Here is a 26143-nt window from a genome sequence, read left to right on the forward strand (position 1 = left end):
TAAAACATTGCACATCTGAGAGTGTCTGGAGAGTTGACCAGCTCTGTACAGCCTCAATTTTCTTTTTGTCAGTGGAGATTCCCTCCTCACTAATTATGTGCTGTGGCAAAGTACCTTCTTCTCCTCAGCAGGCTCAGTCCTTTTCAGCCTTGGAGACACAGGCTTGGGCAAAGCAAACCCTTCTAGGTAGCACAGGGTCTGGCTAATCCTTCCCTCAGTCAATCCCTTGTGCTTGTTTTCTCCCCTTCTGGGGACAGAGCGCAGCCTTCCTTGCTGGAAAGGTTCAGAGCCTTGCTGCACCTAACTTGCTGGCAGCTTCCCTGCTTCTCTCACTCTCCCCTCCTGCTTCCATGCCAGGGAGGGTTTAAAAAGGTCTCCAGCAGTTGGAGCCAGCTGAACCTAATTAGTTCCCTGGTAACCTCTGTTCCAGCTGAACCTTATTTCCCCCTGGTTATCTCTCCTCAGTGGATTGGGAGAGGCCTTTTAGCTCCCTGGGACTAATTACTACCCCTGTAGCCATTTGTCCTGGGTTTGCCACAGTGCCCAGCGTACATTACCTCTTTTTAAAACAACTCACGTTTCTTTGGGCTCCATTTCAAAATGGCTGCCTCCAGCTTCTCACAGACCACTTGTAAATTCTTTAGCTCCTGTTCAAATGTTTTAGCAGGCACCAGGATATCATGTAGGTATAACAGATAGGCTGAAAGGAACATTCCAGGTAATACCCTTTCTATTAGCCTCACAGATGTGGCTGGTGCATTGCTCTAGACAAAAGTCATCACTTTAAATTGCCACAAGTATCACCCAGTGAAAGCATTCCCCCCCCGCCCCATCTTTTGGATACACTCCCACTTGCCAGTAGCCACTCAAAAGATCCTGTGTGGAAAACCAGATTGCACCTGCCACAACATCCAGAGTATCATCTATTGGAGGTAATGGATAAGAATCCTTTAAAATGACTTCATTCAATTTTCTATAAATCCACATAGAATTTGGTGCTCCCATCCTTTTTCCCAAGGAATTGTTGAAGACTCGATAAACCTTCCTGGTACATTGCCTCGGTGGTCTAAGAACATAACATAAGAACAACCATACTGGATCAGACCAAAGGTTCATCTAGCCCAGTATCTTGTCTTCTGACAGTGGCCAATGCCAGGTGCCCCAGAGGGAATGAACAGGTCAGAAAATCAACTGATCCATCCCCTGTTGCCCATTCCCAGCTTCTGGCAAACAGAGGCTAGGGACACCATTCCGTTCCATCCTGGCTAATAGCCATTGATGGACCTATCCTCCATGAATTTATCTAGTTCTTTTTTGAACCCTGTTATAGTCTTGGCCTTCACAACATCCTCTGGCAAGGAGTTCCACAGCTTAGCTGTGTGTTGTGTGAAAATGTACTTTTTCTTGTTTGTAATAAATCTGCTGCTTATGAATTTCACTGGGTAACCCATGGGTTTTGTATTGTGTGACAGGGTAAATAACACTTTTCTAATCACTTTTCCCACACCATTTATGATTTTAGAGACCTCTATAATATCCCCCCACTTTGTCATCTCTTTTTTAAGCCATTCCATACCCCTGTTTATCTTTATTGTCCTTCTCTGAACTTTTTCCAGTTCCACTATATCCTTTTTGAGATATGGTGACCAGAATTGGATGCAGTATTCAAGGTGTAGGCACACCAGGGATTTATATAGTACCATTCCTGGTGTCTGATTTGTGTCCATTTATTCTTTTAAGTAGAAAGACTAAATGGACACAAATCAGACATCAGGAATGGTAACATACAAAAGCCAGTAGGAGAACACTTCAGTCTCCCTGAACATTCAATAATAGATTTAAAAGTAGCCATTCTTCAACAAAAAAACATCAAAAACAGACTTCAAAGAGAAACTGCCGAGCTACAATTCATTTGCAAACTTAACACCATTAATTTGGGCTTGAATAGGGACTGGGAGTGGCTGGCTCACTACAAAAGCAATTTTCCCTCTCTTGGTATTGACACTTCCTCATCAGTTATTGGGAGTGGACCACAACCACCCTGATCGAATTGGTCTTGTCAGCACTAGTTCTCCACTTGTAAGGTAACTCCCTTCTCTTCATGGGCCAATACATTTATGCCTGTATCTGTAATTTTCACTCCATGCATCTAAAGAAGTGGGTTTTTTTACCCATGAAAGCTTATGCCCAAATAAATCTTAGTTTTTAAGGTGTCACCGGACTCCTCATTGTTATTATGAAGCAGAGAGAGATTATAATAAAGAGGATAAGGGAAAGTTGCTGCAGCCTGTAATTCTAGCATAAGCAGGAGAACATTATTCATAGGAACCTTAAATGCTTTTGTATTCAGAGATTCAACAAATCCCATCGTAATGAGCTGCAAGAAATAGCCTCAACATAGCTACATACTTCAGATTATAAAATATAATTTTCCACATACAGAAGCTTCAGTCACTAAGCAAAATGATCAGACTTCTAGATCCCAGTATATTAATCTTTAATGTGCCCTTAGGCTTCCTTTGTTCCTCTGAAAACTAAGGCTGCTGAGGATGAGTTGTAGGCACATTTTCAAAAGTAGCCACTAATTCTGAGTGCCTTAGTTCTTGTTTGCTTAACCTGAGGTACCATGGGCCTGATTTTCAGAATCATTGAACACTCAGAACTCTCTTTGAAGTGGCTGCTCAACACTTCTAAAAATCAAGCCCTAAATCTTGAATGTTGGGCACCCCGAGTCAACAACCACTTCTTTGAAAATTGTGGCCTTTAATATATTTACTAAGTTTGCACAAAAGCCAAACTCTTGCATATCAGCTACTTCACCTAAGACAAAAGCTTTATACATTCATTGAAATTGCCTTAAAGGCGGTGAATGGCAAGACAATGCCAAAGATAACTCCAAGTGCATATTGGTTCTAAAACCCTATATAGTGAATGTAACAGAGGACTGGGACTTGGGGGACCTGGATTCAGTTCCCAGTTCAGCCACTTCTGCTGTCTCTGCAGTTTTCAATTATATGATCTCAAGGTCTTCATCCTTATTCAGTTCACAAGGCAGAGTGCTGAAGGGGAGGCACGAGACGGAGAGCTGGGTTCTGTTCCTGGCTCTATCACAGACTTCTCATGGGATGTTGGGCAAGACTGTCATAAGTCATACACAAAAAGAGGCTGCAGTAATCCTGGCATTTCCTACCTTTCAGGTGCTTGACTTTGGAACTGTGGCATCCTCTTCATGTAATTTTTGGCATGTAATTTAAAGCTATGTTAAAAGATACAACCACTGTACTAAAATCTTATGAATTGTTACTTTCAGGAAGACACACAAATCATATAACATATAATTAATGTTCATGTTTTGTACTGTCAGAGATCAGTATTTCCAGTGTACCACCAAGTTCATATAAGGCATATAAGCAATAGTATTAAGTGGTTTTTTTTTACACTTGTGCACTTTGCTTTTACCATTTACCACATATTGGTGGACTTAAAACCAATAGTTAGCTATACACCAACCCCCACCATCTAATTTAAAAGGACATTATTATGGCTGCAAATCAAGCACTTAAAAGTTAAAAAAATCCCAAATTAAGGCTATCTGTGCATCTTTAATTCAGTCCCTTGTGTGTTTACACTATAATACAATTTTTAATTACATGATCACATACTTTTTTCCCATTGGATTTTTAATAATGCTCTTAATGTCATTTTTTAAATGCTCTAGGCTTTAAAAAATGCAAACTAAAAACCACCCAGATAGTCTATCACTTGGCATCATACTGATGCCCACACAGTGCAGGTTACTCTATGGGGATGGCAAGTATGCGGTCTGGTCAGTGCTAGCTGCTGTGCGAGGATTGAACTTGCTCATTAAAGATGGAATCTTTGGAGACTTTAGCTGTTAAATTCTAGGAAGTCTTTGAGCATCTGCAAACTGATTTTTTTCAAAGGCTTATAACTTGGCAAAATTTGAGCAGATTTTCACAGGAATGGCAATAGGCACATCCCTGATATGAAGTCCACCCTTCACCCACCCCACCGACACCGTATTTCAAGTCTCTTCTTCAAAGCATAGGCATGCTAGAGCTTTCCAAAGCAAAGGTTGATGGAATTTTTTTTAACATTGAGAAATAATGTATTTTCTCTTAGCCTTATTCTTAGAACTGGTGAGCCATTTTGCCTAACATTTTCCAAAAACATTCAGCCTGAATATTCAGCATAGAAAATTTCAGCCCTAACAGACTTAATAATAGGCAGTGCTACCAGCCCCACCTAAAATAAATAGGAAAGACCTTCCACATCAAATTTTGAAAATACAAAGGTTAGCTCAAATTTTGGGCCTCAATGTACTTTTGACATTACTTGACCATAATTATTGTTGTTTACTAAAAGCATAAGATAGTTTAAACAGTTATGAAAAATTTAAAAGTTTTCTTATTGTGTTGCCTTGCTTCAGGTCATAAAAATGTTTAACTCATACTAAATTTTTGTACAACAAAAGAAAAACCAAAATCCCTAAAACTGAGATTGCAATGGAATGAAAATGCTCCAGAGATAGATTTCTAATGATGTATTGATATACAGCATGTGAACATTGATTCTGAGATTTAAGAATAAAATGGGGAAAATTATTAAAATAGGGCTGGTCTTCTATGAGCAGAACAGAAATGAGGTGGAATTCCTTGTGCAAAGGGTTTAGAGTGTTAAGCGAACAGCAATATAGACTGACCCTGCAGCTGCCTTTGCATGGATGGACCTGTGCCTTTGTGCAGTGCTGGTATGTGGGATCCTTGTGTCAGGGGTTGCACACAGGCATAGTAGTTCCACTGACATGGTTCTCTTTGCAGGATCGTAGACTTAGAATATGACTAATTTTCTCATCAAGTGAGATGTAAAATTAAGTTAACTGTTATGGAAAATGAATCTGATTACTCTTTCTGATTACTGTAAAATCAGAATCTGCATATGCATTATGATATAGGGGATGTTTTTGACTATGTCCTAAATCTTTGTGCTTTTTTCCAGAGGTGAAGACAAGGATACTTTTGGCACTCCTTGAATATACAGGTACTTTTAATAGGCTAGTTTTAGTTTGAGGTTTGGTTTTTCATTTTCTTTTTGAAACACTAGAATGTCTCTTTACAGATGTTTTATATTTGTGTTATGAACCCAAAGAAGAGGTAAGTAGAAGGGAGGAATGGAGGAAGGGAAGATCCCAAACCCATTGACCACAACTTGGAATGTGAAGTTTTACCCTTTCTATGTACACTAAGTGTTCCCGAAGGCATGGCAATTTAAAATGAAAACTCTAGTAAATGAGAGACAATACAAACTGAATATTTATGTTTGGTATGCAAAATACCATCCCTCACTTAGTTTGGATCTCAGCAGGTGAAGTGGCTGCCAAAGCACTGAGCTGGTTTACAATATTTTTGCTGTCTTTTCTCCTCTGCTTTTCTACACCTACCTTCATTTTCCAACATTTCCTTTCTCCCTTTCCTTTTCTTTCCTCTATACCTCCAGCTTCCCCTGGCCCTAGTTTCCTTGTTGTTCTCGTCTTTCCTGGCCTTCCCTGTCCCTTCTCTTTTTTTTCCTAATTCTTCAGAATATGATGGATTTAAAAAAGTTATCACCTTCTTTTTGGAAATGGTCTGCATTTTCCACAGACTGCTTTGCCACAATTTCATACATTGTTAACAACATGAAATATGCAAACGTATTTACAAAATAATGAGTAAATGGGCATTCAATATTTAGGAGATAAAGCTCGTGGCAGAAAAGTGTCCAAGGCAATCTACAGCTTTTGCAGGTGGTTAAATGCCAAGTGAAGCAGAGACACTTGACTATAAAAGCCAATTATTATCATACAGTTTAGACAAACCACAGCATTAAATAAAAGAAAAGTAATGGTCCTTTGTTTTAAAGTTTGAGCTTATAATTATTAATAATTGTTCAAAAGTTTTAAATGAAGTGGCCAGTGCAGAGAAGGAGTGACATAACTGGACACCTGAAGGGCATAATTTTTAAAAACTCTTATTTCGCAGATGCAATGAATGGAAAGCACAAATGATAGCAAATAGACAAGCAACTACAAAACTGTATATGCAAATCAGATGTCTACATGCCATAATTTGTGCCCACAATTAATGGAGGCTGTAAAATGAGAGGTCAAGCTGAGGCCCTTTTATGAACCCATGCCCATAATGTCTGTAGGAAATTCAGTACCATTTGTGAGACGAAAACAACATTTGATTTTTCTGATCCGTGACTGGCTGAAATCCTTCTTTGGTAATATTCTGTGGCAATCTTTAAAGAACAGATAATCGCCAAAGAGGCCAGGGAGCTTTCTGAAAGAAAGAAATATTTAGTTTTATTTTCTTATATGGCTGAAAAAAATATAAAAGTTTAATTTTATAAAAGAATAATTGCAGGGCTTGCATCATTTTACTTATTCTACAACTTCAGTTTTTATAGAGTCTCTCATAAAAACTGTATCACAAAGTGCTATTGAGTTTAATATTAAACACAGTGTTAAAATATGTTAGATAAGATTTGAAAATGTGAGGTGTTGGTGATACAGGAAGGCTGCATCAAAAGGCAGGCACTGCAGGAGTGAAGGATCTATGAAGGCACAGTAAATTAGCTGCTTCTAGACAAATGGAGATAGCTCACTGGGGAGTGTAGAGAGAACAAGATCCATACGGGTGCAAATATAGTTCGGTGTTAATAATCAGGAAGGCCTGTTAGATCGTTATGTGAACTGGGGAACCAGTGGGATTATCTGAGCATGAGGGAGATTATTGTATTTCTCTATAATGAGAAAAAAGAACAGCAGCAGCATTTTCTACATATGTTGGATTCTGAAGAACTTGGAGAGGTCATAGAGAAGGAAGTTACAGTAATCAAGATTAGAAAACATAAAGGCTTGGATAATGATTTCAATAGAAATGGTGTAAAGAAGCAGTCGCACTTGTGGACAGTATTCTAAAAGTCCTTACAGACAGGTAGGAGAAAGAAAGCAAACACATGGTCAAAGATGTTTCCAAGGTTAGAGACAGTGGAAGCAAATGTGTAGTTTGAGTTAAGAAGGAAGATAGAGAGAATGGAGTTATGTTGAGGAGGCTCCTGTTGCCCATGAGAAGCTCATATTTTGTTAAGAAGGTGTTAGGATGCAGGGTTATTTCTATAGATGCGGAATTATTTTTACTGGTTACCTGGTCAGGTGAGTCCAATAGTTCCATCCCAGAGATATAAAAGGGTTTGAGCCTCTCTGTGAGAGAGGGAGAACAAGGAGCAAGGGGGAGAGGCCCTGTAGGGAGAAACCTCAGGAAGAAGCAGGGCCAGTGCAAAGAAGTTTTGTGCCCTAGGCGAAACTTCCACCTTGCTCCACCCCCCCGCCCAGCTAATCCCGCCCCCCTGTAGCAGCTAACCATGCCCCCACCCTCCCACCAGAGGAGCCCCCCCCCAGCAGCTAACTCCTCCTGGGGAGACCCCTCCCCCCGCCACGGAAGCTAACTCCACCCGGGGAGACCCCCCTGCGGAAGCTAACCCCGCCTGGGAAGACCCCCACCCCGCGGCAGCTAACCCCGCCTGGGGAGCCCGCCTCAGCTCTGCCTCCTCTGCTGAGCACACCAGCGCCGCTTTAATTCTCCTCCCCTCCCAGGCTTGCGGCGCCAATTGGAGGAGATTTAGAGCGGGGCCTGTGTGCTCAGCAGAGGAGGCAGAGTGGAGGTGATCTGGGGCGGGGAGCGGTTCCCCTGTGTGCCCCCCCCCATTACTGTGGGTGGCCCTCCCCGCACCTGCCACCCCAGCTCACCTCCACTCCACCTCCTTGCCTGAGCGGGCTTTTAGGCGCTCTCAACCACTAGGCGCCCTAGGTGGCCACCTAGTTTGCCTAAGTGGTTGCACCGGCCCTGGGAAGAAGCCAACTTCAGGCTGAGTTTTCTGTACTGTTATTTCAGTTAATGGAAAAGGGAAAACCCCAGAATGGGGACAAGTTTGGGTACTAACCCACTGTGTTTTTACTTTATTGAAAACAGAATAGGGATCCTGTCTGTTCACAATGGGCCCAATTCACCATTGTCCTACACCATATGTAGTCATTGATATAAGAGCAAAATGGCTGTAAAACTACCAAATCAGAACAAATGTTTTACAGCCACTTTGCATTCACTTCTGACACGTGAAATGACTACCAAGGTGCGAATCAGTGGAGAATCATGCCCCTCAACTTTTACCTTGTTAGAACTAACAGGGCCTGAGCCACAAAATTAGGATCTGGATTTTGAACACCCCAAAATGTGGGGTTGATTGCAGTAGGGGGCTCACCATTTTGCTAGGCTGTCTCAAATTCACACCCTTTTGCTCTGGGGTGGAGAATCCTCCTTCTACCTTTGTGAAGTCAGTAACCAGGAAGAATTACACTACACAGTTATATCCCAACACCTTTATCAGCCTTCATGAATGGAGCTGTAGTGTTAATAAAAGGAACACTTTGAGAGTCACATGTAGTTAATTACCACAGGAATTATGCACTAAGCCTCAATGCAATAAACTTTAGATGCTAATAAAGTCTTACTCCAATGGTGACCAAACATCCCCAAGTGTATACCAGCCTCACTCCCAGGTTAGGGAACACCTCTTTCCCATTGGATTGGTGGCCAATGTTTCTATAAAGGATGAGCTCACACCAGCCAGATTCTATTCTCCCTGTCATCCTCAGGGGCCGGAAGTTGTAGTTGGAGTACTAACCAGGGCTGCTTCTCCAAGGAACTGGATCTTCCCTGGCCTGCAGTCACCCAGTCCCTGCTGGCTGCCCTGTGTTACACCTCTGGTCCCACCTTCTCTCACAGCCCTTGTGTTCGGGTTGTGGTTGGGCCTGCTGTGGTCCAGCAGCAACATCATGTGACCTCGGTCTACAGCTTACATCCCCCAACTGATAGGAGAAGAGCTGACCAACTGACCTATAACCATTTATAACTGTCGAAATCTTGGGCAGGGCAGATTCTCCATCCTGTAATGGCAAGAGGGCTGATAGTAGGATGGAGTGGGGATGGAGTGAGGGGCCATTTCTTCCCCTTGACATGCCCCCTAACCAGTCAGAGCTCAGGCAGCAAGGCAGGTGTTTCACAGCAATGGTGCTGCCATGTGGAGCAGGTCTTTGTTTTAGGTGCTGGTTCCGGTTTGGATACAATCTAGTTGTGACAGGCAGAAAGCAGAAAAAGACAGGAGAGGAGACATTAAAGGTTGAAAGATATTTGCAGTTGAGTGATATCTCGATGAGCTTGGTAAGGATTAAAGATAGAATGATGATGAGCAAAAGAGAACCAGGCAGAGGGTTTAAAAATAACTTTTTGTGGGAGTCTGTAGAAGAAGGACCTATTACCAGAAGAGAAATTACCACCAGACAGAAAGAGGGAGGAAGGCGGGGGGCCTGGATAGAGAGAGAGATGGATATTTTAAAGGTCAGAACCATGAATCTGGAAAGAGCCAGAGATACCTACAAAACTTGTGTATTGGAAAGGAAGTTACATTGTGGCATTTAAATGAAGACTTTAATTAAAGACTTCATTAAGCTAAAAGCGACACTTATTCTACTGAGTTTATTACTCAAATTCCAAAGCTTGGAAGATGAGCTACCCACAGTAACATTACTGACTCAGAAAGTAAATTGCTTACCAAAGTTTGATTTCTAAACTGGGACATTTTAATGACTATTCAATGGATTGTGAATTTTAAACAGGTTTGTACGTAAAGCATATTTAACTATTTTCACACAACTCCTTTAATTTGTTTTGAATTTTTTTCAAATAAGGAGTAAAATCTCTTAGTTAAGGTTTTTTTGAGATGTGAGATTTTATTTTTCCAGAAAACAACGGCTCTTTTGCTTAAAACAAACAAAAACTTGCTACAGTTAATTTACTGTTAATTTATTCTTCCATTTTTCTTGTTTTTCCTCTTCTGGTCTTTCCCTCACAGATAGTGAGATACAGCTCAGACGAGACATGGTCTTCTGCCAAAGTCTGGTGGCCACAGTCTGTGCTTTTTCAGAGCAACTAATGGCTGCCTTAAATCAGATGTTTGACAACAGCAAAGAGTATGAAATGGAGACTGGAGAGGCCAGCAGAAGGTGGTTGGAACAGATAGCTAATGCAGGTGTCCTCCTTCACTTCCAGTCATTGTTGTCACCTAACTTGGTAAGAATCTTATTGCAGTAACCACGTGAGTCAATTTGACCGTGCTGAATAAGGGCAGCACGAAGCAAGGTGCATTATGCTTACAGTATCCTGCATCCTTTGTGTTTAGCTCATGTATTTATTAGCTGCTTTTCAGGAAGTCTGCGGTTCAAATAATTACTAATATGGGAAACTAATAATGTTACTCACAAACAAAATGTTATGTTTCTGTTTCAAGTTACTAGATACTGAGAAGGTATATGAGGAACACACAATAGTAGCGATTAAAAAATCCAATATGCCATTAGACATCACACAGCTATCACAGCTATTTCCCTTCTGAACAATAAGTATTTATAAGGTGATCACCATAGCTTCAGTCACTGTAATTAGCAATATAAGGAAAATACAATACTCATTACCTATTTTTAACAGAAAATCCCCACTTTCCCTTGGTAATTCAACTCTAAGGGCTAAATCTTCAGTCTCTCTGAGGCTGCTTTGCTGCCATGGTGGCACAAACCAAACTGAAAGTTGATGTAACCAGCCAGTAGGAATTCAGCAGGGAATCCACAGGTAGACCATTATTGCTCCTTTGCCACCCTTCCCACTGCCCTTGGCAAAAGGGTTGTGGCTGAGAAAAAAGGGCAATAGCCAAAGCACCCCCTCACTCCAGTAATCCCTGGCTGCCTTCATGGGCTCCTGAGGCTACTTTAAATCACTTAGCAGACTAGAATGGTATCTGGTAGTCTGATGATCAGGGAGCTGGAAAGCTGTTTTTGCAATGTCCTCTGCAGTCACTCCTCCCCTGAGCTGCTAGGTGCCAAATGGTTGGTCCTGAGGATTGGGCCTACTCGTTTGGTGAGTCAGTCTCTGACTTCTTATTGTGAAAGCTTGAGACCTTTTAATATAGTGTCTTCTGTATCTGCAATTGTGTTTTACCACCTTATTAGCTGTTGTAGTTCTGTCACAAGATAACCATTAACACAGGCACACCATAACTTCTGGATTTTGCTTTAAGACTCAAGAGATTGCCCCTTTGTAATTAAAATCCCACATTATTTAAATGTTATTTTCATGTACTAATATACTGGTAATAATAGTCATGATGAATTGTTCCAATTATGTAATTTTAAATTAAAATTAACATTAGTCAATTCTGTAAAGTTTTTTGCACAAAAAGGAGTGCTGAGTTAGTCCAATAACAACATTCATCACTTCAGGGGAAAGTCTTTAAGAACAACTTTTTCAATATTTTCTAACCAAGCATTCTGGATTCAGATGATCCATGTTACTTTAAACAAGGGCTTGTGAGGGCAGTTATACTCATTACATCTGGATTTTAATAAAGAATGAACAATTTTGTAAAGATTTCTCATGTGATTGAATGGTATTCACATTACTCTGGTGATAAAAATTGCCCTCTCTCCAGGGGCTTAATAAATTGAACCATTAGGTAAAATGTTGCAGGCATAATCTCTTCTTCATAAATATATGGGAAATACTATTTAAGTTCATGGAACAGGGAAAATTGTTTTTTTCCCTCTGTGTAAATCAGTAACATTCAGCTAATTCTCATGTTATAGGGAATATGTTTATTACCGTCTGTTTTGTTGTGCATTTATTAACTCTTTCAATGCCTACAGAAAGAACTAAATATACATCAGGTTTACATTTGTCTGCTTGGTAGTTTAGCATAGAAGGGATGGTAATATGAAAAATTCAGTTATTTTAAGTGAGTATTGATTCTGCTGTGACTGCTCTAAGTATTTACTTCCAGGCTAACTATATTTGTTGGTGAATACTTCCCCTGTTGTTAACAGAGATCCAATAAAATATCTATAATTTACTTCTTGAAGTTATGTGGTACGAGACTTGGTTTTCAAAGGGTAAGATTTTCCAGCATTTTGGTTTGAGAGTTCACAAAATCTGAGCCTGCAAAAATGAAGTACAGGTGCCAATCAGAACATTGGCACATCCAGCTACTTGATTTGCATCCAAAATTGGGTAGGTCAAGGTGAAAATTACTCCCCTATTTTCACCCACATTTGAGCTGCCCATTCAACCATGGGCACAAAAATTTCCCCTTAAGCACATAACTGGAACTTTTGAAAATCTAGCCCACTATCTATAAATGGTAGCTTGTGCTCAGGTGTTTTTTCCCCCAATGTGTATAAAAACAAAGTTTTAACTTTGTATAATAATTGTGATGGGACCCCTAGGAGACAACCTGGAACTGTGAGACTGCTGTGCCCCTTTAACTCTCCATCTTGGGCTGTCTTGCACAATGCTTTGCTAGTGACAATAAGCAAACCCCTTCAGGCGCTGTTGTCACACAGCCACCAGCATGCAGCGACACATTCAGCTAAATTGCATGAATAATCTCTAAGCCCCTCATAAACTATACAGAGGGAGACACCAGCAAATCCCCACCAGCCTTGAATCCCAGAAATGTACCATCTTACACTGCTCAAGACCTTTTCTTAAACAATACAAGCTCATTAATTAGTTTGCCACTTTGTCAAAGGATAGTGGACATGCACCAGCCTTTGTAATCTGAGCAGAGTCCCCAAGTATTTTAGACAAACTCACTTGGTTAAGATAAAACACTGAAATAGGTTTATTAACTACAGAAAGATAGATTTTAAGTGATTATAAGTGGTAGGTATAAATATCAGAAGTAGTTACCCAAGAAAATAAAAAGTAAACACGCATTCTAAATCCTGAACTTTCAGACTAAGGAATATTTGAATCAAGCAGTTTCTCTCACCCCACTGGATGTTGCAGGCAGGTTACAGTTCTTAATACACAGGCTGCATTTCCTTCTCAGCCTGGGACCAATCTCAGTTCTAAGTCTTTGTCTTCCCAGCATTCTTGTTGCCTTCAGAGTAGGTGAGGGAGGAGAAAGGTGGTCTCCTGATGCCATTATGCCTTATTTTACACTCTCAATTCATGTCCCAGGAACGATAATGGCCCAGACATGTCCTGGTGGGCCTTGCTGAATCATACAGTTGAGCAACCCTAATTGTGTGGTGTTTGCACAACTGCCTCTTACAGAATTGTAAATCTATTGTTTACAATTCCCCTGCTGGTGAATGGCTCATGATGGTCACTTAATGCCCATTTGGATGTGGGTCACAGCCACTGTTGTTACTGGAGAGCTAGCCAAACTCACAACATATTTCAATAACAACCATATTGCAGAATATAATAATTCCATATACAATGATGATTAAGGCTATGGTTTTGTCATGGACATTTTTAGTAAAGGTCACAGACAGGTCATGGGCAATTAACAAAAATTAATGGAAGGCGTGACCTGTCCCTGACTTTTACTAAAAATGTCCATGACTAAACAGGGAGGGAGGAGGGTCGAGCACCCTGCCCCGTGTCTGGGATCTGGGAGGGACTCCCGGCTGGGAGCTGCGGGGGATCCCCCACTGCCTGGGGACTGGGGAGCTCTGGGTGATTCCCCTCCAGGCGGGGGAGCTCTGGGGGTTCCCCTGATTCTTGTGGCAGCTAGGGAGCCACGGAGGTCCTCCACATCCACAGGGACTTGGGAGCTGCGGGGGAGCCTGGCCCTCCGTGGGGACTGGGGAGCTGCAGGGGATTCCCTGTCTGGTGGCAGCAGCAGAGGAGCTGCCAGGGATCCCCTGCTGCCTGTGGGGACTGGGGAGCTCTGGGGAATTCACCTGTTGGTGGTGGCAGTGGCTGAGGAGCTGCCAAGGGATTCCCTGCCACCTGAGGGGCTGGGGAGCTCTGGGAGATCCTCCCCTCCCCCCCCCCGCCGCCGGTGGCTGGGGAGCTGCCAGCGACCCCTGCACCCACAGTGGTTGGGGAGCTGCTGGGGACCCCTGTACCCATGGGGACTGGAAAGCTGCAGGGGAGCCTGGCCACTCCGGGCGGCCAGGCTACCCTGCAGCTCCTGGCCACCACGGGAGGTGGGGATACCTTGCATCTCCCAGCCACTGCAGGCTGAAGTCATGGAGGTCTGCGGAAGTCATGGATTCCGTGACTTCCACGACCTCCATGACCAAATCATAGCCTTAATGATGATACACATATTTTGACAGAACAATGATGTTCAGTAGATCATGACCTTTCATATGATATCTTGCAAGGCATTCCTTATATGAAATATCACAACAATATACAAATGATGAGTAAGGGGTTTACAGGGTGCTATTTTAAAACACAGTGCGTCACAATAATGTAGAAGAATTTTTAAAATCTAGGCTTAGTGTCTATACATTGTAAGCTTGCCCATTTACATACACAGCAACTAAAAATGCAGTTTGATTAAATGGCAGCTGTAAATTAACTTTAGCTGCAAAATAGTTTAATAATTTCAGTTCTAATTTCAATTTTAATAATAATTTTTTTGCCAGTAGAAGAGGGAGTAGAAACTGAATAAAAACAAATCCATCATCTGTTATTCCTGAAAGTTAATTAGATTAATACTTTAATGAAGCAGGGTGTAACTTTCTGCAGTTATTTTTTATGTTCATGCTGTATATGGTTTCCAGTATGGAAACACCATGCTAAAATAACATAATCTTTATTTGAGTAGAGATTTTTTTTCCTTTTTCCAGACTGATGAACAAGCCATGCTAGAAGATACATTGGTTGCTTTGTTTGACCTGGAAAAAGTTACTTTTTATTTTAGACAGTCAGAACTAGAACCACTAGTTGCAAGTGAGTAAAAAAGTATATTTATGAGATTTATTGTTCTATAAACAAACAGTGGCATGTTAGATATGTTTAAAGTAATATAATGTTTTTCTCTTCTGGAGCATCTCAGCTCATGGGCAGATGTCTTAATTTGGGAATGATATGGGTCATGGGGCTGGGAATGGAATAACAGAGCCTTTCCTCACTAGATCTGCTGATATCCAGCAAAGGTCAGTCACGATGAAAAGTAATTATTATCTGACAGCTGTTCAGGAACCTCAGTAAACGATTCATGGTCTCAGTAAAGCCAGTGGATAAGTGACCATTCCAGAAAAAATGTCCAGAAGAGCTAGTTCTCACTGAGGAGCAGTATATAAAACAAGTTATGAGAGGACAGAAGAACATTTGAACATTGTTCACATCTACATCATCAGTGGCACATTAAGGGATAACTTACATCTCTCAGTACCAATGAGGAGCATGGTGCTAGAAGAGGAGATTAACTTCTGAGTGGGAAGAGGCAGATGGTATTTCTTCCAGGTTCTGTTGGTCAGGGACAGCTTTAAATTGTCAAGAAGTGTCCTCTGAACCCTGCTGGTACAGGTTAATGAGATGTGCTGAATCAGAGCATCCCCCATGCCCAAGCTACTCTTAGGGATGCACTGACTGCCTACCGACTCCTGGTGGAGGAGAGGTTGTAGCCTTTTTCTGCCTTTGCACCCCTCTCCCGATGTTAAGACCCTGCGGTGAATTTGGCACAGCGAATGAAAACACACTTTTCCAAAGTCTCATAACGCAGCAGGAGGAAAAGCGTGTCTGATTAACTTCAAGCTTTCCAAACAAATACTGCCCTGGGGATAGAGATCACACAAGATAACTTTTACAGTAAAAAGACCCCAAAGCTGCTAGTGAGAGAGGGTGTCAGCACTCCCAGAATTCAAGTACCACCTTACAGCCAACGAGTGTTGTCAGGGTTCACATTTGCAGAGCTGGTGGTGAGTTAGGATTTGATCCATATACTACTTCTGCTGTGTCGGGGTGAACAAGTCTGGAGGAGATTCCATAGCCCTGCTTCAACCACTTCCCATTAAGAAGAGGTCCCATTAAGCCAGACATCAATCCAAGACAGGGTGGAGGGTCAGCCTGGACAGCATTCCTAGTTGATAGCAGATTAGTTGCCTGTGTTGTGCAGCTCATATTGTCTCCTCCCAAGGAAAAGTCTTTCTCATATATGGTGATACTCAGGCCTGGTCTACACTAAGAAGGGAGTTCGAATTAGGGTATGCAAATTCAGTGAATCGTGAGCGTAGCTGAGGCAGTACCCTTCGAACCACTCTCCTCACCCCCAGGCGGCAGGCGGGGCGGAACTCCCCCCCCCCCTCCCGACTCTCTCCTCTCTCGAGGGTGGAGGGAGGACGATCGCGCGGGCGCGTCGGGTTCGACTAACTATCGTCTAGATCGCGCGATAGTTCAAACAAAAAAAAAAAGTCTCTCTCCGTCGATCCGGCAGGTAAGTGTAGACATACCCTCAGAGATCATATGTGTAACATTCAGATCAAAACAAAATTGCAACAAGCTCTATTTCAACCTTTAATTTAAATGCCACCATCACAACTATCCAAACTTCATGGTTTCACGGAGAAGCAGATTTTGGTGGCAAATTCAGCTTTTCATTTATGGCAAAGCATAACTGCCAAAGTTAAAAGAAAGTAATTATTTCTTGATGCCAAAAAATGGTGACAAGTGGCAATTTAACATCCTTTTCTTGGAGATGCAAAATCATAATCTAATAGCATCAATACCAATAACAACTACAGGTTGTAGTTTGTTTAAATTTTTAATTTAAAATTATAACTGGAAATATGCATGAATTTTTATTTGAAGTAAGCTGCTATAACTCTTATACTTTGATCTGGGAGTGTAATGTGAAGCTTGAGTAGATATACCCGTGCTGGCTGCGGTTGACCTAGCATGCTAAAAATTGAGTGTAGCCATGGCAGTATGAGGAGCAGGACACTAGCTGCCCTGATTACTTACCTAGCAAATCTTTTAATATTTTCACCCTGCTAGATACGTATTCAGGGTGGTTAGTCCCTCACGCTGCTTGCATCATTGTGATTACGCTCTATTTTTGGCGCACTAGCTCAGTCAGAGCTAGCACAAGTATGTCTAGTTAAGCTGGGAATTACACCCCCAGTTCAAAGTGTAGATGTACCCTTAGAGTAAAAAGGGTAAATTTTCACTGGCTTTTTCTAATGGCAGTTGCATGCTTACTCACCTGCACAAAATTGAAAATGTACATTGGGGAATCATTGCAAATGATAGAGCCAGAGGCATTAGAAGATCTAGGAATCTAAACCAATGTGAAAGGGAACATCCCATTTAATTCAGTGTGACATCTGGTGTGTCAGTGTGTAATGAAACATATATTATATAATTTTATGTCTTCTACAGTAAGAAATCAGTTGTCAGAAAATGAGTCTCCAGTTTAACTATTATTCACTGAAGGGTTCTGCAGTTATATATTCCTCAGCTTTATGCATTACAGAAATTCTGATGTGAGGAGGCCATGGTTCAATGACTAGAATTAATATCATGGGACACATTCTTAGCTACACAGAGTTTATACTTGGCATCACTGAGGAGAGGGGAGTGAAAGGTGGCTGTAAGGCATCTAACTACTCCACTGATCCTGGTCTGGCTAGAGGCCAAAGTGGCCCCAAACATAACTTAAAGCAGCCTATGGGTTGCTTTAATTCATGCCAGCTGCTGTGATCACAAAGGGTCTGCTGTCCCAGGTGGGGATCAAAAATAGCAGCCAGCTCCCTCTTGCCACTGGCATGCTTCTTCCCCGCCCTTCATAGACCTGTGGGAAAGTAGGTAGTGTAAAATCACCATTACACCACCTGAAGATTCCCCTCTGTTGCAGGAACCTGTGGTTGTCTGTTAAGGCATCTTTCTGCCTGCTTTGTGGTGGTGGTCCATTGCAAAGCAGGCAGAATTAGGGACAGGAATTTGGCTGTATATAATTTTTGAGTGTAACATTCTTTCTAGTTTTTGGAAGAGGAAAATATCACATAGTTGTTGGCTATTAATAACATGACAATGTTAACTATTTTCTTAGATGTTCCAATCACATATCAAGCAGAAGGAAGCCGGCAAGCTTTGAAGGTTTACTTTTATCTTGATAGTTACCATTTTGAGCAGCTTCCTCAAAAGCTGAAGAATGGAGGAGGGTTTAAAATCCACCCAGTACTTTTTGCACAAGGTAATTCTTTTTCTATACCTTCAAATAGTGTCTGGAAAATCTGCAGTCCTATCTTAGCCCTGATTCAGCAAGGTACTTAATCAAATGTGTAGCTCTGAGCACATGAATAGTCTCATTAGGTTCAGAATTAGGGCCTCAATTCAAATACTTTGTTGACTTGAGGTTCTAATTCTGAGATGAATTTTAATTTTAAAGGAATGAAGTATATTTTTCATATAAACTCTTCCAGAGCATACTTCTGAGTTTAAACCAATCATACTGACACTGACAGCAGAGAATAAGTGGATTATCTTTTTGTTTGTTTTTTTGTAAATTCATTCAATGTGGACATTAGTGGGCAATTCCCAGACCTGAATATTCTCTTAAATTGAAAAAAAAATCATTTTCCAAATGAACAAAGCAAGAAAAAACAGGTAAAGGACTACGGTGATATCAGCTGTGATTCTTCTTTAAAACATATGGAGAGTTAAATATCTTTTCCGGGTATCTGTAGCCATGACACCACAAACATTAGTGAAAGGATGAATGGCATTGATGCTTGTGTTATTTGTAAATTGCATATTCCCTACAGTGAGCAGTGGTGTCATTATAGTCATCAGGACCCTGGGGTTTAATTCACCAAAGTGGTAACTGCCTCCTGCCAAGTGCTGATTGCCTTCAGCTTCCTTTGAGTTCAGTGGGAGTTGAGAGCTCTCAGTATGTTGCAGGAGGTCTTTGGCACACACCCGGAATGGGCTCATAAATCAAGTAAATGAAGGAACGGAAGAATTTGTGGAAACTTTTGATCTAATAAAAAGTAACTACAATACAAAAATATTTAAAGGTGAATAGCAAACCCTCAGGCTAAAGTAAAGACAAATACATCTTTGAAAGTAAACGGTGTTAGCTCAATTTTAAATGAAATCCCAAAGAAAAAGTTGAATGATTTTTCATTTAAACTATTTATAGATTTAAATTCACCCACCGGAGGGAGGGCAATGAGGAGACTGAATAACAGCAGGAACATCTCAGCAGATGATGAGATGATAAAGACACACAAAGAATGGGAAATAGTTTGGCTCCAATATCATCTTGAAAATATTAAAGTTTTTTTTCTTGTACAGAATGTGCTGCAGAATTACCTGTGTCTTTTTACACCGAATAGGGCAGTAGCATCAGGTAACTGGGATGAGGTCCGTTAAACCTATTGTTCAGAGCAGGCATCATGCCTAATGGTTGGAGCAGGCATCAGTTGTCAGAAGCTGGAGCCAAGGGTCAGACCGGAGTTCAGGGACTGGATATCTGAACCAAGGGTCAAGCCAGAGTCAATAGTCAGGAAACAAAGCCATGAGTCAAACTGGAGGTCAGGAACTGGAGCAAGGAGGATTCAAGGCAGGGGCAGAGGCAAGGTTAGGTGCAAGGCAGGAGCAGCAGAAACAAGGTAACACAGGAGACTTCACAGTGGTGGACATGAGCATTGAGCAGTCAGCTAACTGCTTCTGCTGTCTTAAAAGCCACCCTGCAGACCCCTCCAGCCAAACAGATGTTATGGTCAGCTTGCTGCAGGCCAGCTCTACTGATGAAGCTGCCTGTGTTGCAGGCCTTGATTCCTGACAGGTGGTTGGATATTAAGACATGCCCCCTGGTCTCAGCAGACAAGTTCAGACATGGCACTAGTTGTGTTCACTATCAGCTAGGTTGAGGAAGGGAGCAAGAAACTAGGATTCCCAGAAGGCCCAGCTATTTAATAATTTGCAGTATTTAAACTCCTGAGATTTCTTTATTCACTATCCTATCAAAATGTCATTGAGAAAATCCATCCTACTTCACCAGTGAGGCTGGCTTTGTGAAATCAGCCAGTTTCACCCACATCTGTATTGGATCTGGGATCCAAGTTAAACTCTACACCTTTCTGAAAAATACTCTGAACCAGGGGGAGAACCAGATGCCCTGCCATAAAACCCATTTCCTCCTTCCTATCATCACTTTACCCAGCTGCAGAAGGTAGACATGCTATCCTTCAGGGGTGGCTCTAGGCATTTTGCCGCCCCAAGCACAGCAGGTAGGCTGCCTTCGGCAGCCTGCCTGCGCCTGCGGGAGGTCCTCCAAAGCTGTGGGACCAGTAGACCCTCCGCAGGCACGCCTGCGGGAGATCCGCCGAAGCCACGGGACCAGCAGACCCTCCGCAGGCAAGCCGCCGAAGGCAACCTGCCTGCCGCCCTCGCGGTGCCGGCAGAGCGCCCCCCGTGACTTGTCGCCCCAAGCATGCACTTGACATGCTGGGGCCTGGAGCCCAGGGCCGGCTCCAGGCCCCAGCATTCCAAGCTGGTGCTTGGGGCGGCATTCTGCAGGGGGCGGCAGTCCCTGTTGTTTTGCCCCCAAAGAGCGCACCGAATTGCCGCCGCGGGCGGCGGGGGTAGTCTGTGTGCCCTTAGGGTGGCAGGCGCGTTTCCGTGGCGGCGGCAATTCGGGAGCAGCAGCTTCTATGTTTAGCTGTCCGGGGCGGCTTCAGCTAAACATAGAAGCTGCCGCCGAATTGCCGCCGCCGCCGCGGAAACGCGCCTGCTGCCCTAAAGGCACATGGACTACCCCCACCGCCCTCGGTGGCAATTCGGTGTGCTGTTTGGGGCGGCGAAAACTTTAGAGCCAGTCCTGTTGGAGCCTCCCCTGCTATCTTTCTAGTGATGACAAAAGTCTTACTGACTGATACACTGAACTACTGTAACTTCACTTTCGTTTTTCTTACACACACAGTGAGCTGTGACTCATTTTCACATCAGTTTTATAATGACGTGCTATCAAAGCTGTGATCTTCATTTACACTGGCTGACAAGAAACTGCTCTCCAAGTCTAACTGAAACCTGTTCGTGATCAAGAGAGAAAATGTCATCTCTTCAAGAACTGAGCATTTTGTAGATGCAGCTGTTCATTTTTGGGGGGAAAAGTCTTGCTGCCTGAAACTCAATGGAGCCAAGCTATTTTCCAGCCTAAATAAAGAGTCTACATGGTGTTGTAGTATAAAAGATTTTTAGCAGCATGAGTTTGGAAAGGGTTTTTGTTACTTGCAGGATGAATACATGAGTCAGTGAAGGTCACTTCAGTTGAGTGACACTTAAATCTTCATATTACACCATCATGTGTTTTGTATGGGCTATAGACAGTATTTTACAGAAGTTAAAAACCCAATTTTAGTCCCCATTCCTGCAAATACACACATGCTTAACCTTATGCTAGTGAGTAGTCTAATTGAGTTCCAATATATAAAGTTAAGCATGTGTATAAACAGTTGTAAAATTGAGGGCCTTAGAAAATTTGTAGAGAGCTTTAAAAATCTTTACCATGTCTTATGTATCCCTCTACCTGTAAACCAGACTTTTTAGAACCATGTGACTAACTATACAGATCTCAAAAGGACAGAAATGATATCTCCTTGCAGGATCAGAGCATGTGTGTGTGTGAATATGATATGTGTGTGTGAAAGAGAGAGGGAGAAAATATGTGGGGATATTTCTATTGTCATAAAGTCTTATGAATTCCCAGTGGGTGAGTTTATATCTACTGAATAAATGAGTTTTTAAAAAATCAAACTCTTTAGTTCGGATTTACATTTGCAGTTGAGCTAATTAACCTGTTTAACTTTGAAACTAACATTTGTTTTTATTTTTAACATTTTTTGGCAGTTCACATTTAACCTCAGTCTAGTCTTTTCTATTCTGGTTTTAAATATACAAAACAGAAGCACCTCTCTCCTCTGCATTACAATGCCCTCTTCCCTCTTTAAGGGAAGAGCAAAACTGTTCTACACAGTAAGGTCCCAATTCTGCACCAGAACCTACTAACTTGGACACCTACAACCATGCAGATACCAGTGAGAACAGTGGGCCCTCCACTTGGGCCCTGTCTGGTTGAGCTCAAGACAGGCATCTTAGGAGGCAATTTGATCATCAGTCTTTACCATCTTTTGTACAGAAGCAAAATTATGAACTCTATAAGTACTCAGAGGAACTGTGATTTGCATGTTCTTGAACAATGAATGAATTATTTACTGACTGGTCACATTAGGAATTGTCATGAAAATTAGTATTTGGTGTGCAACTGGGGCTCTGAACCTGCAAGCTGTCCCCATAAGAATTCTGCTTATTAGATGCATTTTCTGATTGTTCTCTTGGGTAACTAACTCTTAAAATTTGTAGAGATTATTATTAAAGTGGCAGGGTTCCTCACTGTAAAATCTTCAGAGCTTCTCCCCCACAGGTATTTAACTGAAGTCCCATTTCTCTATTATGAGATTAATCTAATAAGATCTGAATGTGAAGATCTTGATTTCTCAGCTGCACATCATAGGTCTTTTAAAGTAGGTATGACTCAGCTATGAAAAACGATTTAACATCCTGACTATCTATATTAAATTGAGTGGTGTGGGGTTTTTTTTTTTTTTTTGTGAACTAGAGCTGGGAAAAGTGTGCCAAAAGTATAAGGGTTAAATGATTTACCTCATCACTCTGTCATTTTTCACTTCTCCGCTCCCTCTATTTAATTTAATTTTAGAAGTATATACATTAACTGACAGGGAGTCAGAGTCAAGTTTACATAACACTGAAAACATTCTGATCCCAAAGTAGAGATTTTTTTTTTCTGGTCCACAAGGCATTTTCCAGGCTGTATGGAAAAGTTTTTTAGTGGAGCCTGGTCCTGAGAAATACTGAACACCTGAAACTTTCGAATAAAGCAACTGGAGTTTCAGGGGCTGCACGTATCCCAAGGTCAGGCCTAGTAAAAGAGAGTCATTGTGTGTCCCTTCCTTTTCTATAGCCTAACCGCTTCTACAGTATCTCATTGTACCAAAGGTGTCCAAGGTCACCTCAGAACTAAAAACTGTTCTAAATAGTGCCTGTGTATTTAATTAGAATCACGGGATTGATATCAGCGCTGTCTTTTACCATTTTTCGTAAGGGCAAGAAATATTTTTCTTTTAAACAAAATCTTAGAGAAAGATCTGTGGAAATTTGATGACACACAGAAACAGCTTTGCAATCAATGTTGAAGGTCACAGCCTCAAGATTAAGAAGTATGGCACTAGACTTCAGACAGGTTCTAACTGCAGAGAAAGAGTATAGTAAATATTTAATACTGATTTTTTTCCCTTTTATCACAGCACTGGAGAGCATGGAAGGATATTATTACAGAGACAATGTGTCAGTAGAAGAATTTCAAGCCCAGATTAATGCAGCCTCACTGGAAAAGGTCAAACAGTATAACCAGAAACTCAGGTAGGTAGTGAGCCAGCCTTCCCTATGGTGGCTATGTAGATTTTATATTTTAAATTAACCTAAATCAGACATTCTTAGATTGTCATCCATGGAGCACTGGTAGTTCACAGGGCACTGGCTGGTCTCATGGTTCTGGCTCTCCTCCTTGCGTTCCTAAATTGCATTGAAAAACAAGTGAAAATAATGAAATTATTTCCTAATATTTTTTCCCATACACTATTAGTATAGTTGCTGCAAGGTTGTTATTTGATTGTATCTGAGAAGGGAACAGTCTGGGTGATGATAAAAGTAATGGAAAGTGATATCTGAGCCAAGCTCTCCTATAAGCATCCACATATGTAAAAATTTGAGAACCCCAATCAATACTCACAATTCTTTATAATGTAGGGAAAATGACTTAGCAAAATGTTAAAGACAAGAAATGATTCCCTTAAAATATTTGGTAACAGAACTAAAAATTTCTATTGTAATTATGTGGAAATATTATTTGTATAAAGATATTAGGTTTACATTTGATGGGAGAAGGTGGATGGGAGGGGATTAATTTACAGATTGTCCCACAGCTTTTAAAGGTGGGTGTGAACATCCAACACTTAGTTGGAGTTTTTGCATAATGGGTTTAGATTCAGGTTAATCTCTAGTTTATTTTCTAGTAAATCTAGAAAACTATAATACAACTTCAGTGAATACATATACTCAAGCAATTCAAGAAATAATCTATCAGTTTCAATTTAAAGAAAGATTGAAATGCCTCACTTAGGACAATCTAGAGTTTTTGTGCATACCAGTTAAAATAATATCTACCTTGAGATGAACACCACAAACTGGTATACTTAAATTCCCTAAAAGACACTGATAAATGCTATATTGCTATATCATGAGTTACAGCTGTATTTGGTTAATGAATTAATGTATTGATATCAGAGTTGTTAAATATTATAATCTAATTTTGTAGGTTTATTTACTTAATCTCTACAGAACAGGATTTAACAGCCCATGCTGTTTTCCTGGACGCTCAATACCATTGTGTCAACAAAAAAAGAAAAATAAACATGGGTATTTGCTTCAACTGCATCTAAGAGATATGCACATGTAGTGTACAGTGTACATAAAAAGATCACAAGATGGGGCATTCTAGTAATGATTCCATAACATCCAGTAGAATTTTTCATACAGAAAAATTTCTGCTTTTATTTGTGTGTAAAGTAATGTAACAAGCCCAGGAGAAGAGATATTAGGCATTTTCACTGCATTTTTGGATGCCATTTCTTTGAGTAGGCTATATTTGTAGACAAATTGTAAAAAGGCTCACTGGAAATCAAGAATGCAGTAAAATTGTGGCTTTTTGTTTTTCTAGCTTCATGAGGCTGATGAAATCTGAAATGGTATCTGATTCCCATTAGCTCTGAGAAGGTGGGCGGCTTTTAAAAGAAGAAATGAGAAGTGAGGGAAAGAACGATGAGATAAAGATATAGGAGAAAGGGGAAGGAGGAGGAAAGAGAACACAGTCATCCTGTCCAAACTTTTCTTAAAGTGACAGTACTTGGACAGGGAACAGTGAGCAGTATTAAAAAAAGAGTGAAGATCCCAGTATTAAATGTACAGTTCCTTCCACTCACCCTTTTCAAGAGAAGTTCTCTGTGCTTTTCTTCTGAAAATATGTCTAGGTGTACATAGTGTTCTTCTGTTTTACCTCATTGGTGGACTTTCAGAAATTCCTTTAGGAGTTTGTAAAAGATATTCAATAAAAATTGTGCATTTCCTTTCTGTTTACTATATCTGTGTCTCTGCACTTTTAACCCAACTGCCATTATAATAATTAGGCACCCTATTACATTCAGTCTTCCCTGGTTTCATTTACTGTCATCCAGGAGCATGTTCTCAGTTTCTTCTACTGGTTCATTTATTGTGGAAGTACTTGTGTGAAACATGGGTTCTGCAGCTTTCTCTGACCATAGCAACACATGGGCTAGCTGAGGCCAGCCTTTCACTGAAGAAGTTCTACTGCTTCCATACATCAGTCTGACTTCCAAATTACTTGGCTCTTACACCAGCGGCACAAGGCAGCTAGTTGAGGAGGTTTACTGTCCAAGGGCCTGACCTAAAGCTTACTGAAATCAATGGCAAAAATTTCACTAACTTAGTGGGCCCAAAAGTGCTGATGCTGCCTGATCCTACTTAGCTTGTGTGAGCTGGAAAGAGCACAGAACAAGGTGTCTGCTGTTCTGCATTATGATGATCTTCCTATCTTAGTTCCTGCTGCAGCTTTAATGGGATATAATACTCTTAAGGCCATCTTTACTGACAAACCTGACCGGTGGCCAACCTCTAGGAGAATACTTTTTCAAAAAAGTCATGATTAAACAGTCAAGATTTACCAAAAATTTCATAGGGGTGTCGAGTGGGTCTTTTGTATTCCCAGTATAGGGAAAAAACCTGTTATGTCGAATAATAATGTGGTAAGTGTTTGTAAGTGCTGACTTTTTAATGGTGATCATACCACATCCCATAAATGAGGGACAAGGGAGCTTCAGGAATTAACTGCATATGTAATATAATGTGAAAATAGAGTACAAGAAATCCAGAAAAGCAGATGCTAATATTCTTGTTCTGCCAGTTGCTAGTTAGAATAGGTGTTTGGCTAAGAGACTCTAATAAAGTAACTACAGCAGCAAAACTCAGTGACATTTGGATAATAGTTCTCAAAGAAAACCATAAAATTGAAATTAAATATCTCATGGAAATGTATGCATGCTCCCTGGAAGTACTGGCAGTACTCTGCAAGT

The 26143-nt window shown here is 41.2% G+C and overlaps 1 protein-coding gene across 3 annotated transcripts in view; it reads left to right on the top strand.

Annotated features, from left to right (window-relative positions):
- The window catches only part of PREX2 (phosphatidylinositol-3,4,5-trisphosphate dependent Rac exchange factor 2), a 290193-nt gene that overhangs the window by 196549 nt on the left and 67501 nt on the right, over window positions 1–26143 (top strand). For 2 of the 3 annotated variants that reach the window (XM_039522700.1, XM_039522701.1), the window contains 5 exons: window positions 5020–5061; window positions 9973–10190; window positions 14762–14864; window positions 17965–18108; window positions 23243–23357. In XM_039522700.1, coding sequence (XP_039378634.1) covers window positions 5020–5061; window positions 9973–10190; window positions 14762–14864; window positions 17965–18108; window positions 23243–23357 — 622 coding nt within the window. Of the gene's footprint in view, window positions 1–5019; window positions 5062–9972; window positions 10191–14761; window positions 14865–17964; window positions 18109–23242; window positions 23358–24714; window positions 24921–26143 lie in introns of those variants that run through there. The other variant, XM_039522702.1, reaches the window with a different exon arrangement.

The sequence above is a fragment of the Mauremys reevesii genome, linkage group 2 (assembly GCF_016161935.1).
Source record: "Mauremys reevesii isolate NIE-2019 linkage group 2, ASM1616193v1, whole genome shotgun sequence".
Taxonomy (NCBI): domain Eukaryota; kingdom Metazoa; phylum Chordata; order Testudines; family Geoemydidae; genus Mauremys; species Mauremys reevesii.